We start from the raw sequence: 15,524 nt of genomic DNA, 5'->3' as shown, positions 1-15,524 counted from the left end.
TGATCCTCTGTTTGGAGACAGCACTCCCTTTCCACTGTCCTCCAAAGCAGACAAAGAGCTGCTCAGAGTGTCTAAAGCTCTGCGTGCGATTCAAATAGATGTGCAAACTGCGCACCGGACACAGCAACGACAAGGCTGTGTCTGACTCCTCCTGGGGCAGCGCTTGCAGGTTCACCACCTGATCCCGAAACGGGGTCGTGGAAACCTTGGGCACATAGCCCGGTCGGGGTCTCAGGACCACGTGAGAGTATTCCGGACTGAACTCCAGGCACGTGTTGCTGACAGAGAATGCCTGCAGGTCCCCTACTCTCTTGGTGGACGTGAGCACAGTCAGGAGGGCAGTCTTCAAAGAGAGTGCCTTTAGCTCAACTGACTCCAGGGGCTCAAACGGAGCTCCCTGCAGGCCCCGTAAGACCACGGAGAGATCCCATAAGGGAATGAGGCACAGTCTGGGAGGATTCAGATTTCTCGTGCCTCTAAGGAACCTGATGATCAGGTCGTGCTTCCTGAGAGACTTACCGTCAACTGCATCGTGGTGAGCCACTATAGCGGCCACGTACACCTTCAAGCTGGAGGGGGACAGCTGCCCCTCCAGCCTCTCCTGCAGGAAGGAAAGCACCAACCCGACTGTGCATCTCTGGGGGTCTTCCTGTCAGGAAGAACACCACTTAGCGAACAGACGCCACTTCAAGGCATACAGGTGCCTCGTAGAGGGAGCCCTAGCCTGAGTGATCATGTCTCCACGTCTTCCGTGTCCCATCCAAGGGCCAGACGTGGAGATTCCAGAGGTCTGGTCGCGGGTGCCAGATGGTGCCCCGTCCCTGAGAAAGAAGGTCCTTCCTCAGGGGAATTCACCAGGTGGGGGCTGTCACGAGGAGTGTGAGGTCAGAGAACCAAGTCTGTGTGGGCCATTAGGGTGCTACTAGGACGACCTGCTCCTCGTCCTCCCTGACCTTGCACAGGATCTGTGCAAGTAGGCTCACTGGGGGGAACGCATACTTGTGTAGCCCATGGGGCCAGCTGTTTGCCAGCACATCTGTGCTGAGGGGAGCCTCAGTCAGGGTGTACCAGAGCGGGCAGTGGGAGGATTCCCAGGAAGCGAACAGGTCTACCTGCACTTGACCGAATCAACTCCAAATCAGCTGGACCACCTGGGGGTGGAGTCTCCACTCTCCCCTGAGCGTGACCTGCCATGACAGCACGGCCGCAGTGCTGTTGAGGTTGCCCGGGATGTGAGTGGCTCGCAACGACTTGAGTCGTGCTGACTCAAGAGGAGGAGACGGCGGGCAAGTTGCGACATGCGACGGGAGCACAAGCCGCCTTGGCGGTTGATGTACGCTACCGTTGCTGTGTTGTCCATCCGGACCAACACATGCTTGCCCTGGATCAACGGCCGAAGCCTTCGTAGGGCGAGCAACACTGCCAGAAACTCGAGGCAGTTGGTGTGCCAATGCAGTCGCGACCCAGTCCAGGAGCTGGCGGCTGCGTGCCCGTTGCACACGGCGCCCCAGCCTGACTTGGAGACCTGCTCTAGGGGAACCCCTGCCCATAGAAATGCCAGGTCCATCCAAGGGCTGAACAAGTGGCGACAGATCGGCGTGATGACCACGCGATGTGTCCCACGTGGCCATGCCCATCTTGTGGGCTGTCGGAAGCGGAAAGTCCGCAACCAGGAATTAAACACAGACGGAAAGGCATCTTTAAAAAGACGCTCTCCGTCAGTGCCACTCTTTTAGAAGGAAAATATACTCTTTCAGTAGAAGAATATACTCTTTTAGCTGCTGAAGCGCCCAGAGGTGTTCTCTGCACTCCACCAGTGCACGAGGGGGAGAAACCACTGTAATGCGCCGTAAATCCAACAGTTTCAAGGTGAATGGATTGGCAGAGGAATTCAGCTCACTGAACACAACCGATTGGCTCCGAAGAGAAAATCTGAATAAGTGGTTGCGAGCCAGCTCCTTTTATACCCGTATGTCCGGGGGAGTGGCATGCAAATTCCACTTGCCAATTCCCATTGGCCTTTTCTCAAAGATCAGAGGTGTTTGGAGCTCCCAAGGGTGACCCCTAGTGTCACTACATCGACACATGTTGAGTGAGTGACAGATAGGGAACTAGACTCTCAAAACGCATCCGTCTGACGCATATTAAAAATTGTGCTGACGGAACGCATGAATGCATCCTCTGAGGACAGGACAGATTGGTGAACACAAAAATAAAATGGATTGCTGTCAACTGTAGGCTTCTGTTCATTGATATGGGAATAAAATAGACAATATATTCACTTCTAAAGCCTGTTTTTTTCTAATTAGTGCTTTACTCATCTGTCACAATAATGCAATATATTTAAATCTGAATTTTATATGTATATATAAATCACCTTACTTAAAAGAAAAAGGTTTATTTGCCGCCTGAACTTTTTAAGTAAAAACAAAGTGGTGCTGAAGTTCATTGCCCATTGACCACTTTGTAATTATTGAAAATAATCCAGTTGCAACTCTGAAAACTCATTTAAAGTAGTCAAAAATGTGCTTTAAGATTCTCACTGCAGGTTATAATTGTGAAACCACTTTGATTTTAGTTACGGCAGCAATTAAACTTTATTAAAATTAAAGTTTGTAATTTTAGAATTTTTTACAGCATAAATCTCTCTCTCTTTTTTATTATTTTATTTTATTTTATTTTTTTATTTTTTATCTGTAAACATTTATTTTAATGTATATTCTTTTGACAGGTAGAGGAGATCCGTGGCTGTATTGAAAAGCTGTCAGAGGATGTAGAACAGGTCAAGAAGCAGCACAGTGCCATTCTAGCAGCACCCAACCCTGATGAAAGTGAGTTCCACAAATCAGCATTCAATATCCTTATGCACACCATTTTTATTCAAAATACTGTTTCAGTGTACACACTGAAAATACTGCCTCTACATTATTAAAAGGGCAACAATCACATTCTGGGTAAAACAGGTGTGGAAAAAGACAAGAAAAACTTGTGCCTGTTTTATCTTAAGACACTATTTCGTCTAGGATCATATTAACAATATATTTTATGCTTGGTGGGATAGGCTTCACACCTGTATCATTATCATGTTGAGGACCTAGAAATGTATTTCAGATATATTTTTGCAGCGAGCTGTAAAGTTCACAGGCCGAATGTATGTGACACCTCATCAGTGAGACTTTCAGGCACAGCAATAAAAACGTGCAAATCAACATGTTTTACCTCCCCCAAATCACCCTCCAGACTTTACTGTATCTATCCACCCATCCGCATGCACACACACACACACACACACACACACACACACACACATTTGTGCATGCATAACTATATCTCAGAGCAAGATGACAAATTGTTACAATAGCGATCACCTCCACCCACATTTCAACATTTTCAACATTAAAAGCAATAAAATACACAGGAATAATATACAGTGGCCCAAAAATGTATTTTCCGGGAACATTCCGGGTTCAATACAAGTTAAGCTCAATCGACAGCTTTTGTGGCATAATATTGATTACCACAAAAATTTAAATTTTAAGCTTATAATTTTATAAAAGCACTTACATTAATTCTTCTGTTAAAACTCATGTATTATTTGAGCTTTGATGTTGTTTAAATCGTAACTTTTACAGTCATTTTAGGGTTTGTTGACATTACATTGTCATGGCAAAGAAGTTGTAAAATTGGTTATAACTTTACACAGAAAAAGTTAGTAAGTGATTTGATCACACTAAAATCATGTTAACACACATATTGTTCATGTCTTGTGGCTATATGTTTGAAAAAGTGATTATTTTAATATAAAAAATATGGAATTGGCCCCCATTCACTTCTATTATAAGGAGGGATGATTCTAAATAATTTTTGTGGTAATCAATATTATGCCACAAATGCTGTCGATTGAGCTTAACTTGTATTGAACCCGGAATGTTCCTGGAAAATAAATTTTTTGGGCAACTGTGTATTTTATTGCTTTAATGTTGAAAATGTTGAAAATGTTGAAATGTGGGTTGATACCTTGCATTTGTGCCTCTCACACTATAAAAGCCACTGCTGCAGCCACATAGTTCCAAGTGTGTGTTAGATCCAACCCACACACCTCATAGTGCACCAACCCACACTGCATCTACATGTATAGTGCTTCTGTTTCTTCAGTCCTCAAATGTTGCTAAAAAATCCTGCTCACCTCAGCTTTCCCCAGCAACGATCTTACAGCAAATGAGTGTTCAAGTCATTACTCTATTTTCTGTGACTAATGAGTGAGGTAATTTTAATGGAGCAACTCTTTAGAACTTGTTCTTATAATTGTCAACTGTAAAACAGTAAGTCAACTGTTAAAACAGTAAGGCTACAACGGTATTTAATTGTGGAGAAATGTTACATTGAATCTGTTATTTTACTGTTAGTTATATTTGAGAGGTACATTTACATTTTTACATTTATGCATTTGGCAGATAAATAATCTTTAAGTTGCTTAAGGGAAGTTTCAAGTCATGAAAAACTCAAGTCAGAGTTTATGGCTCTGTTCCAAAACCTAGTGAGCTGCCTTGCTGACTACTGCCTACATACTGTAGGTAACTGCCTTCTCAAACGCCAGGGTCGGATTGGAAGACAACATTTTTTAGGGAATTTCAGGGTTCTTGCGGGCCACTGAACATAGGTTTCATCGTAGATATTTAATATATCTATTATTGTTGTTGTTGTTGTTGATTTATAAATGGGTTTCACGGGCTACGTTGTGCACAAATAGAACAGATCTATCATGAGCTATGACACAGACTATTGGAATTGACGATGCATTGAAATTGTTGTAATACAAGTCAGACAACCTCATTTACTCTCGGGTGCTTATCTGACGGGATCTGGCTTATGCAGCTGGATTGTAAAAATGCAAATAGCAAAAAGGAAAATGTGTTTAAGATAAAATAACTTCAATTGTTAAAAATGCATCTCGAGGCACCTGCGTTCTGTTCTATTTGTAGCGCTGAAGCTTTTTTTTTATAGTGCAAGAGCACGTTCGGTGAGAACAGCTCCTTTCTCTTTCTTTGTTCCTCTTTTATCCGATGACAAAGATGGGTGCGTGAAACATTCAGGAATGAAGCATAACGGGTGTTATTTAATAGAGCCAAATGCAGGGGCCTGGGTAGCTCAGCGAGTATTGACACTGACTACCACCCCTGGAGTCGAGAGTTCGAATCCAGGGCGTGCTGAGTGACTCCAGCCAGGTCTCCTAAGCAACCAAATTGGCCCGGTTGCTAGGGAGGTTAGAGTCACATGGGGTAACCTCCTCGTGGTCGCTATAATGTGGTTCTCGCTCTCGGTGGGGCGTGTGGTGAGTTCTGTGTGGATGCCGCAGAATGGCGTGAAGCCTCCATACGTGCTATGTCTCCACGGTAATGCGCTTAACAAGCCATGTGGTAAATTGCGCGGACTGACGGTCTCAGACGCGGAGGCAACTGAGATTCGTCCTCCGCCACCCGGATTGAGGCGAGTCACTATGCCACCACGAGGACCTAGAGCGCATTGGGAATTGGGCATTTCAAATTGGGGAGAAAAGGGGAGCAGAAAATAAATAAATAAATAGAGCCAAATGCAGGTGTCTTGAGACACATTTTTAACAGTTGAAGTTCTTTTTAAGTTGACATGCTGTTTAAAGACGTGACGCTCCTGCACAAGGTCGCTGATAAAACAGCGAGAAGGGGAGCAACGGTCAAAGACATCTGTCTAGCACATGTTTACATAGGAAAACAATAGGAAAACAGTGCAGACAGATGCAAATATGCTTTTGGTGTGAATGGCCTCTACTGTAAGGTTGCATCCTAAATTAAATAAAACCTCATAAGTGACAGAGGGGATAGTATTTGGTATTACAATATGGTAATCACTCAGTGCCATGGGAGACATCAAAATACAATGATATTACCATCTGATACTATCACTACCATGGCACCGCAGCAGTGCTTTTTGTAAGGGTCAAAAATTAGATGTAAATAATATGTGGGCATAAAGACTTCCCATATAAAGGCTCCATTTTTTGTGTCCAGGGCAAAAGGCCCAGAAAAATTCTCAACTTTCCTCTTGACGTAATTGATTTGATTTCCATGCTGACACAATTACAATCATAATGCCAATATTCAGATATCACTTTTCTTGTGTGCCCTCAGACTGAATATACTATACTGAATTAGACTTTTATGGAAGTGTGCCCTCAGACTGCCCCTGCTTGGGTCAAAAATGACTCAACTGCTATGATTGAATCTTTAATAGTCTTCTTGTGTCTGACACTTTTGTTTCAATTCAGTTTTGGTTTTATCCTGTACATTTGACAGCATGTCATTCACTTTATTTTCAAAGCATGGTTTCCTTGTTTTAAGTTGTTGCATGCTTATGGAAGAACATTTTCTTTCTATTCTTTCTTTTTCTCCTTTCTTTTGCTTTCCCCTGTCTGTTTTCATCATGCTGCATGAAGGAATCGTCCAAGGAAACCTGTTAAAGTTGAGTGTCTGTCTCAATATCTCTGTCAGTGTAAACCAGATACTTGAAGAGAAAACGAGGAGAACATATTTAATGTTAAATAGCCAATAGCCTTAAGTTTACGTCACAGTCGTGAGCAATGATTTGCTAAACTTTCTATTGCCAGTCAGTGGCTGGTTGTATTAGGGGGAGGGACACTCTCATTCTAGAGAATATTTCATTGGACAAAAATTAGGATACGCCCCTTAAGTTGGTCTGTTTTCCCAGAAGAGAAAGACTGTAAATTTAAGTTAAACTTAAGTTAATTTTAGCAACTTTCAGAGTACCCAAACATAAGGACTCGAGACATGCATGGACCATAAATGCCACAAAACTCCAATTTCGATTTAATGGGGTCTTTAAAGGGACAATTCACCCAAAAAAGGAAATTCTGTCATCGTTTAATCACAATAGAACAACATAAGGGTGAGTAAATGATGACAGAATTTTGGGTGAACTACCCTTTTAAGAAATTAACTCTTACATTTCGTCTAGCTTCCTACTTTAGTTGTTCTCCTCGTATTATTCTCCTCTGGTTGCAGATCATGTTGTGTGTTTGTGTGTAGAAACTGTGTTTTTGGTATTTATTGTGCTTGTTTTTTTATGCATACGTATTGCATATATTGTAAAACCATTCAAGGCTTATCGCCAAGGACCATTTCTCTGTCTTCCTACTGAAGCCTCTGAATTTATTCAAAGGAATAACTACAAAAAGGAAACAATGGACACTGTGCTATCATTTGTAATTTAGCAGCGGCCTTTTATTGAAAAGTGCTTTAGAATGCCTTGTACAAGTATTCAACAGCAGGAATATGATCTTATTTACTTGGCCCACCAAGAACATGTGTCATCCTTACTTGGAATTAAACTTGCAACCTTTGTGTTAGCTGCTTTGGATCCATAACTAAGAGTTTTAATACCATCCCCCCTTACCCCCAAATGATTTAGTATTATTTTGATCGCAGTAACTCGTCAGTTTCAGGTCACTGCTTATAGAGAGTAATCCACAACATGTTAGCAGCCCGGGTACTCCATTAGAGTCAACATGATAGGTCATTCGCAAATCATTTTACTTCTGCAATCTGATGCATTTTAGGGTGCAAAAGGATATATAACGAGAGAAAAAAGGAGGGCGGGATTTGATTTTATCCATAGGGAATTGATTGGATTTTTAAAAGGGGGCGTTGCATGCCAGAATGAAGCCTGGTGGTTGGAGAGGAGGGGCTATGATCCATGATGTCACCTTAAAGTTGTTTCAGAGGTGGGGCAGGTTACATTTTGATAAAAGATTACGATTACAAACAATAGTTTTATTTGAAATAATTTGCACCGATGAATAGAGAACAAAAAGACCAGGAATGTGTATTTAGAAATTAAATAGGGTCAATTTTGATTTGATGTTTACTTAAAGCTACATCTTGATAAAAGATTACTTTTAAGATTTGTTTTATTTGGAATAATTCACACAGATGAACTGTGCACAATAGGACCAGAAAAAATGAATAAAATTAAATATGGTCAGTTGTCATGTTGACTTTAAACTACATTGCAAAAAAAAATTTTCTGAGGTAACCTAAAAAAATTTACTTCATGCGGTAACATCTAAATTAACTAGTTTTATTTGAGTCAAAAATGTTATTTAATCTGACTAAATTTACCCGACATATTTACTGACAAGTTTTACTCCGACAAAAGCAATATTTATGGGTTAGAGTAAGTGGACATACTGTATATCCTCGAGATAACAATTACAGGTAACCACTTTTTTCAGTGTCTCACATTTTGATTAAAGGTTATTATTGCAAACAGTAAGTCCAGGAACGTGTATTAAGAAATTAAATAATTTGGATTTCATCTTGACTTTAAGATCAATGTAAAACATGCTTTGTAATGTAACCTAAAAAATGCTTTGCATGGTAACACCTAAATCAGCTGGTTTTATTCAATTCAAAAAAAATTTAATCTGACTAAATTTACCTGCCAAATTAATTTAGCAAAGGTACTTTTTATGGGTTAGTACTGAGGTAACAATTACAGGTTCCCACTTTTTTCAGTGTACCGCCACCAAAGCTGAGGCATTTCATTTAGATCAACATTTTGCTGAGGTTTTATTTTCCTTAATCTATTACATTTTGGTGTATATGCTGCTGTAACAAGTTAAAACTTCTGCTATGCATATGAAAAAGTCATTTTGTTGCAAGATAAGCTAAAAGAAAAGCACATCTTCAAATCTCTCCCTTTTCAATTCTAAAGGCTGCAGTTGTGACCTTGAGCAAGAAATGAAACCTCTGTTGGCTCGCTGGGTGACTAATGGTTACCTCTTTGCTCTAGTTCATTAAAGCAATTCTCCCAATCAGCTTAAATGACTAAATTGGCCATCAAAATTACAGCATAGACTAAAATGAGAACCCAACATTTTTTTATGTTGCCCTGCAGGTGATTGACGTTAGCAAGTAAAAATGATCTTTTAGCATTTTGATGATGCCATTCCTCACTGGTTGTTTAAGTTTTATGTTCATTTGACTGTAACACATATACGTGTTGCTATAAGTGTTAATTCTCAGATTTACATGTGTATTTACTGTTAACTGGATAGACAAATGTTAAATGCATTTAGCACTGGGATGTGATATGTGGCCAAAAATAACATTTAAACCTGCAGAAACTGCAAACCTCTTTATGTAGATATCAGCATACACTTTAGGCTATGTAAGATTTCAGGATTATTCAGGATACAGAGTGCATTTACATGCACACCAATACGCTTGTAACTATCAAAAATCTGTTTATTTAAAAAATCAGACAACACAAGAATACCGCGTTTACATGATGAGACTTGAAGCAATAGTTCACCCAAAACTGAAAATTCTCACATAATTTACTCACCTTCCTGCCATCCCAGATGTGTATGACTTTTGTTTTTCTGCAGAACACAAATGAAGATTTTTAGAAGAATATTGCCGCTCTGTAGGTCCTCACAATGCAAGTGAATGGGTGCCAAAATTTTGCAGCTCCAAAATCCACATAAAGGGAGCATAAAAGTAATCCATATGACTCCAGTGGTTAAATCCATGTGTTCAGACACGATATGATATGTGTGGATGAGAAACAGATCAATATTTAAGTTATTTTTTTATCATAAATTCTCCTCCCTGCCCAGTAGGGGGCGAAGAATGTGAATCACCAAAAACAGAAGAAGAAGAAAGTGAAAGTGAAGGAAAAAGGAAATAAATATTGATCTGTTTCTCACCACACCTATCGCTTCAGAAGATATGGATTTAACTACCATAGTCTTCTGAATTACTTTTATGTTTCCCTTATGTGGATTTTGGAGCTTCAAAATTTTGGCACCTATTCACTTGCATTGTATGGACCTACAGAGCTGAAATATTATTCTAAAATTTAGAATAATCTTTTGTGTTCAGCAGATGAAAGAAAGTCATACACATCTGGGATGGCATGAAGGTGAGTATTTGATGAGAGAATTTTCATTTTGGGTGAACTATCCCTTTAAAATCATATGATTATTCTCTGTTTTTGACATCAAAGCGTAAACAGGCATGCGCACAACACTTGCGCGCACTGGATAAGCCAGTAAGAATGCTGGTAAAGGTGTTTACATGCAATGCGAAATCTGGGAAATGGGCAAAAATCTGTGTATCAATCGGTTTTTGCTTAACCATTTATGATGCTTCCCAATAAAGAAAAGCCTTTTAAGACATTTACATGACCACACACATTGTCGGCTTATTAAGCATAATTGGTGCAAGTTTGTGCATGTAAACGCGCTCAACAAATTTTTGTAAAAAAGAGAAAATATCTTGAATGAACTCTACAGCAACACCTATATGTTGTTATAATATGATATGGTATATCATATAATATAGCCATACTATATGTACCGGTACATATATGGTCATATACCAATGCCAAAGTTGATGCAATCTTTTTGGATCATACAAACTGCTGCTTCAACCAGTGACTTTCCTTTACTTTTCCTCATTGACAATTTCATCTAGTCAATAAGTCTTATCAGCATTCCAGATAAAAATATTGTGTCCCAAAACGTGTTTTTGAACAGGTCACACAGGTACAGACTAGAAGTACTTCAGCCATACGTGGCAGCTGCTCATGGATACAAATAAATCATATTTATTAGCTGTTTAAGTGCTGCTTATAGCTGTCCTGTTCAATAGTGGGTGTGACAAGAAACACCCCTGTAGCTAAAATCGATCTCTCGACCACATGAGCAAAAAGAGCTGACATGAGACAATGGCTTGTTTTCATACAACAGCAAAGAGCGGTACAGAATTTAGCTGGTCGTGAGCACAACAACAGTGAAGCAGTGTGCAAATATTAGGATGCTAACTCAGTGACAGGATAAATTACACTTTTGTTAAATCGATAGCCACACCCTGACTACAGCACTTTTAGTGTATAGTGTATGTTTAGAGTGACAAAATAGATCATTTGTTTTAAAGAAAAACGTAACCTTTAAATGCTTTTTTATACCGTTTTGCTGTCATGTACTTTTTATTATTATTATTATATGTATATATATTTTTTTAAGTTAAAATGGACAGGAAACATTACAGATTACATTTATAATTTCAAATAATCATATAAAGTTTTTTTTAATTTTTTTATTAATCAATTAATTGATCAACTTATTCATTAATTTATTTTGAAATTCTGTGATTTTCTGGAAAAAAAGAGAATATGGTTTCTAAATATTGTAAGCAACTGATTTTGAATTTATTTGATGTGGTTTGGGACAATGGAGTGTCTTCCCAATTAAGCAGGATCTAGATATGCCAGTTTTAGATTTTCTTTACAAATACTGTATATGATCATGAAATCATATGGAGACATTTACATAAATTCATCTTATTTGATATGCTGTATCTAAAGTATGTATGTAAATGTATATGTAAGGCATGTACAGTACATTCGTGTTTATGTAAGGCATGACCGTTCAGCCAGTCATTATTAGAAATTAAACCCCAACAGCATGATCAGGACTTGTATCAACCTGAAGGGGTTTATTTTGCGATAATGACCGGCTGACAGTGCATTATCCTACTTACTACACTGCTACTCACCATATAAATTAATAAATAGATGTGAAAAAAATATTTTTATTATGTGAGAAGAAAGCACAGAGCGTTATGAGAGAAGTAAAAGTAGCATGGCTACGGAATGCCTTAGACAATGGTAAATAATATAGTTTAGCAGTCATTATACAAAAATATCTGACCATAAAATGTTATGATTGACCAATCAGAATTCCAAGTATTCCAGAGAGCCGTGTTGTAATTGTAAAATATTTTTCTGTTGGTGAATTTGAATAAAAATCGTAGGAATACCCAAGAACAATTTTGCTCAAACGTGAAATGATACTAGTATATTATATAAAATGACAAACAGTGCGATTGATTACTGTGCACAATGTATAGATGTACAATTTATCACCCCTCCCCCACAATCCGCGCACCATCCATACCCTCTAAAGTGATCAGTAGTATGAGTTAGAATATTGATGGCCAGGTGGAAGCGGTGACAGCGTTTAAGTATGGTGCTTGTATAATTACTAAATCCTCAACCCTTACATCCTTATACCCTTTTCTTTGGTGGTATGTGTTGTTATATTTCCCAAAATGTTGTATGTGGTTTAGGGGATTAAATATGCTAAAACTGAGAAAAGTTAGAAGTTAGTGGGGCACAATAAGTTCATTTGTTTTTTATGGTCATTAAGAGCTAGATCACATAATCTAGCTGCTTCAACTGCCCATGTTTTAAACTCATCTGTAAGTACTAGGGCTGGGCGATAGGACGATGTAATCAGATATCGACGATGTCTTACAAAGATCCCGATGCCGATTCCGAACACACATGATCGACAATATCGGGAAATGGCAAAACCATGGATCTGGGAAGTCACCAAATATATTAAACAGTGACCAGGGTGTGAAACTATCACCCGCCAAATGCAACGAGGCTGAATCCAGTTCGTGAGCTCCTCGTCCAAATGTATATCATGCGCAGGTAATTTTGCTCATCTACCTGCAACAGGCAGGCGACCTGCTGCAAGACGTCTCGGAGTGACACATGACAAGAAATGCTGTTAGACCCAAAGACACGCACTTGAAGAAACACACTTTATTATATTTTTAAGAACAGACAAAAGAAAAGCCGTCAATAGCTGTGTTTCCATCAATGCTTTTTTATGCGCATTGTAGGATATCGCATCAAATCTGCTGGATGGAAACACCAAGATGCGAATAAAATCTCCAAAATGCGAATGGAAAACTTTTGAGGTGGATACATCTTTTATTCGATAAGAAGAAATGAACATAAACTATGATGGAAACATATTTACAGAATAAACTTCTATTGAATTTAACAGGAATACAAGATGCGCATCAAACAAATCATGTGACTGAATAATTCATTCATAACTGGAAGAACCAGCGGACCAATCATCGCAATTGAATTGTTGCCCTGGTCATTCTGAAATACAGGTGTCCTAAAAATCCAAAGCCTGCATAGAGTTTGCAGAGCAAATAAGTTAAACACAAAAAAAGGTTTATTGATACTTTTAAAGAATATCTTATAGATCCACACCGCAAAGTCAAGATGGAGGAACGCACACACACATAGTGCTCCCAGAACTGTGTGAGACGTGCTGTCATTTCCAGTCATGAAAGAGTTATTAAAGTTTTGTCCGCGCGTCCTAAACCGCAAGTATTTTATGAATAAAATAATCACAGTCGCTACAGTTTCCCTGGAAGTGACGATTTTGTTCTTTTGAACGCAAGGGATGGAAACACGGCTTTTTCCGAACGTAGTTTTTGCGATATTCTGATTTTTCGCATAAATAAAATTCACAACTTGGATGGAAACATAGCTACTGCTTCTGTCTGATTCACTGTTTGTTCAGAGGCATGCAGCGCAAGCTGGAACAGGTCTTGTGTCTCATGGAGCAAGCACATGTAAAGAGTTTTCACTCGTTTCATTCATCTGAAAACTGTTTGCAAGAATAATGTAATCTATGAGAATGGTGCAAATGATCTCTGATTATCTCAGGAGGTGCTGTGACTTTAGTTCACTTTATTTTAGCATGCATTGTGAATGTATTATATATCTTTGTATTAAAGAAACAAAGACGAAAGTGAATAAATCATAAAGCAATACAAGACATGTTCACCTTGAACCTAAAATTGAGTATTCTCTTCTTTTCTTTTGGCAGCATTAACTGTAGGCTATTACCAAAATGCAATACAAACACAAATTCGATAAGAACACACATTTTTCAGCATTATTAAGGGAATTTATTAGGCTTATTTATTTTGATTATCATTGTCTTTACATTTATAATTGTTTTAAGTTCTTAATCTGTAGGCTATTAGTAATTTTCCACCTGTTGTCGTTGACGGATGCTTGCGTGATGCAAATGGACCCGTTGGAGATGGTAAATGTTTGGATTTGGGGAGGTGGTTAAATTAGATTTTTTTATCACTTCATTATTTTAATGCTTTTTTCGTTTAGTTTAAAGTGCAATTTGAATTTAGAAATGTCTTTTGTTTAAGTTTTTTGTGTTTCAATATATGAATAAAATTTTTAAAGCAAAATCAATAAAGCAGAAATATTCACCGACCCTCGGCAGGTGGGCTGACGATGTAATCAGATATCGTGATATTTTTTAAGGCAATTATCTCTAAAATATTTTTTACATATCGCCCAGCCCTAGTAAGTACATGTCGATAACTTAAAGTCCATGAAACTGAAATGGACACTTTTCACAGACTGTGATGATGCATTTCCGCAGCGTAAATCTTGCAAACTTTTTTATAATTGCAATTTTTAAATTATTTAGTGTAAATTTATAACATTATACTTAGTATATTATTACTGTATATTAGTTTTTAAAAACAAGTTACCACAGATGTGATGAGGTTTCTAATACAGTTGTGGAGACGTAATAGTGGCAATTTATTTTTATTTTTTTATGTTGGAGCAAATGTGTAAGCATAAACTATATTTGACATGGTCTCCCATTCACTCCCATTCACCGCTATCTAAGTTCACCCTGCAATCGTTTACTTCCGCTTTCCAAAACCCGGAAGTGTGACAAGGGTCCATTGGAGTGGCTTGGGAGGTGAACATTTTTTTATGAAAGTATCTTTTAGCAGATATACACATTCAAAATATAGTCTTTCTTTTCAAAGAAAACGGAATAAAAACATTGAGGACATCATCATTTACAGGCGTATCCAAAGTTTTGTCTAATACAGTGCTCTCTAGAATGAGACTAGTCCACTAGTTCCACCTACTTCTGAATCGCAATAGCAAGTTGTCAGCTGTGACGTAAACTGAAAGTTATTCACTATTTGTTATGCCTTTTTCGTATAAAAAAATGGCAGAGCCGTCTAATACTGTACATCCTGCTGCAACGTTCTGATTCAATAGGAAATATGTCAAAACAGGAAATAAAAACATGCTTGTTAAGTGATTTTTTTGTGGTCCTTAACATGCTGACAAAACTAATATTTCAGTCAACAATTGTTCACAGATAATTCACCCAATCTCCATTTGAATTTGTAAGTGCATTATTCTATTATACTTCTTAATAAATGCCTGATCGCTCCCTGGTGATATAGTGACGTAGGTTTTAATACTCATAGAGATGAAGAAATGTCATGGTCATCAAACTTTCATGGCTGGAGAAATAAGAGAAAGTAGTGAGGGATTGGATTAGTCAGAGGGAAAGGGAGTGTGTAGGTGGAGAGTTGAAAAGGCTGAGCTGGTGTCCAAGGAGTGAATGGCACTGCAGTAACTATCAATCAACATATGACTGCAGCCTGCAGTCTCAATATGTACACACATCCACCGTTTAACCGGAAGACTATTTTATTTAATTTTTTAAATGAGAACTTTATATGGCATGCTATCTATCTATCTATCTATCTGTCTGTCTGTCTGTCTGTCTGTCATCTATCTATCTATCTATC

The 15,524-nt window shown here is 38.6% G+C and overlaps 1 protein-coding gene across 1 annotated transcript in view; it reads left to right on the top strand.

Annotated features, from left to right (window-relative positions):
• Nucleotides 1-15,524, top strand: part of LOC127420846 (syntaxin-1B) — a 71,223-nt gene that overhangs the window by 37,911 nt on the left and 17,788 nt on the right. Inside the window, exon 3 of the mRNA XM_051663408.1 lies at nt 2,732-2,831. Coding sequence (XP_051519368.1) covers nt 2,732-2,831 — 100 coding nt within the window. The remainder of the gene's footprint in view (nt 1-2,731; nt 2,832-15,524) is intronic.

The sequence above is a fragment of the Myxocyprinus asiaticus genome, chromosome 30 (assembly GCF_019703515.2).
Source record: "Myxocyprinus asiaticus isolate MX2 ecotype Aquarium Trade chromosome 30, UBuf_Myxa_2, whole genome shotgun sequence".
Taxonomy (NCBI): domain Eukaryota; kingdom Metazoa; phylum Chordata; class Actinopteri; order Cypriniformes; family Catostomidae; genus Myxocyprinus; species Myxocyprinus asiaticus.
Note: the sequence above shows the minus strand (reverse complement) of the source record. Positions and strands in the feature narration are given on the sequence as shown.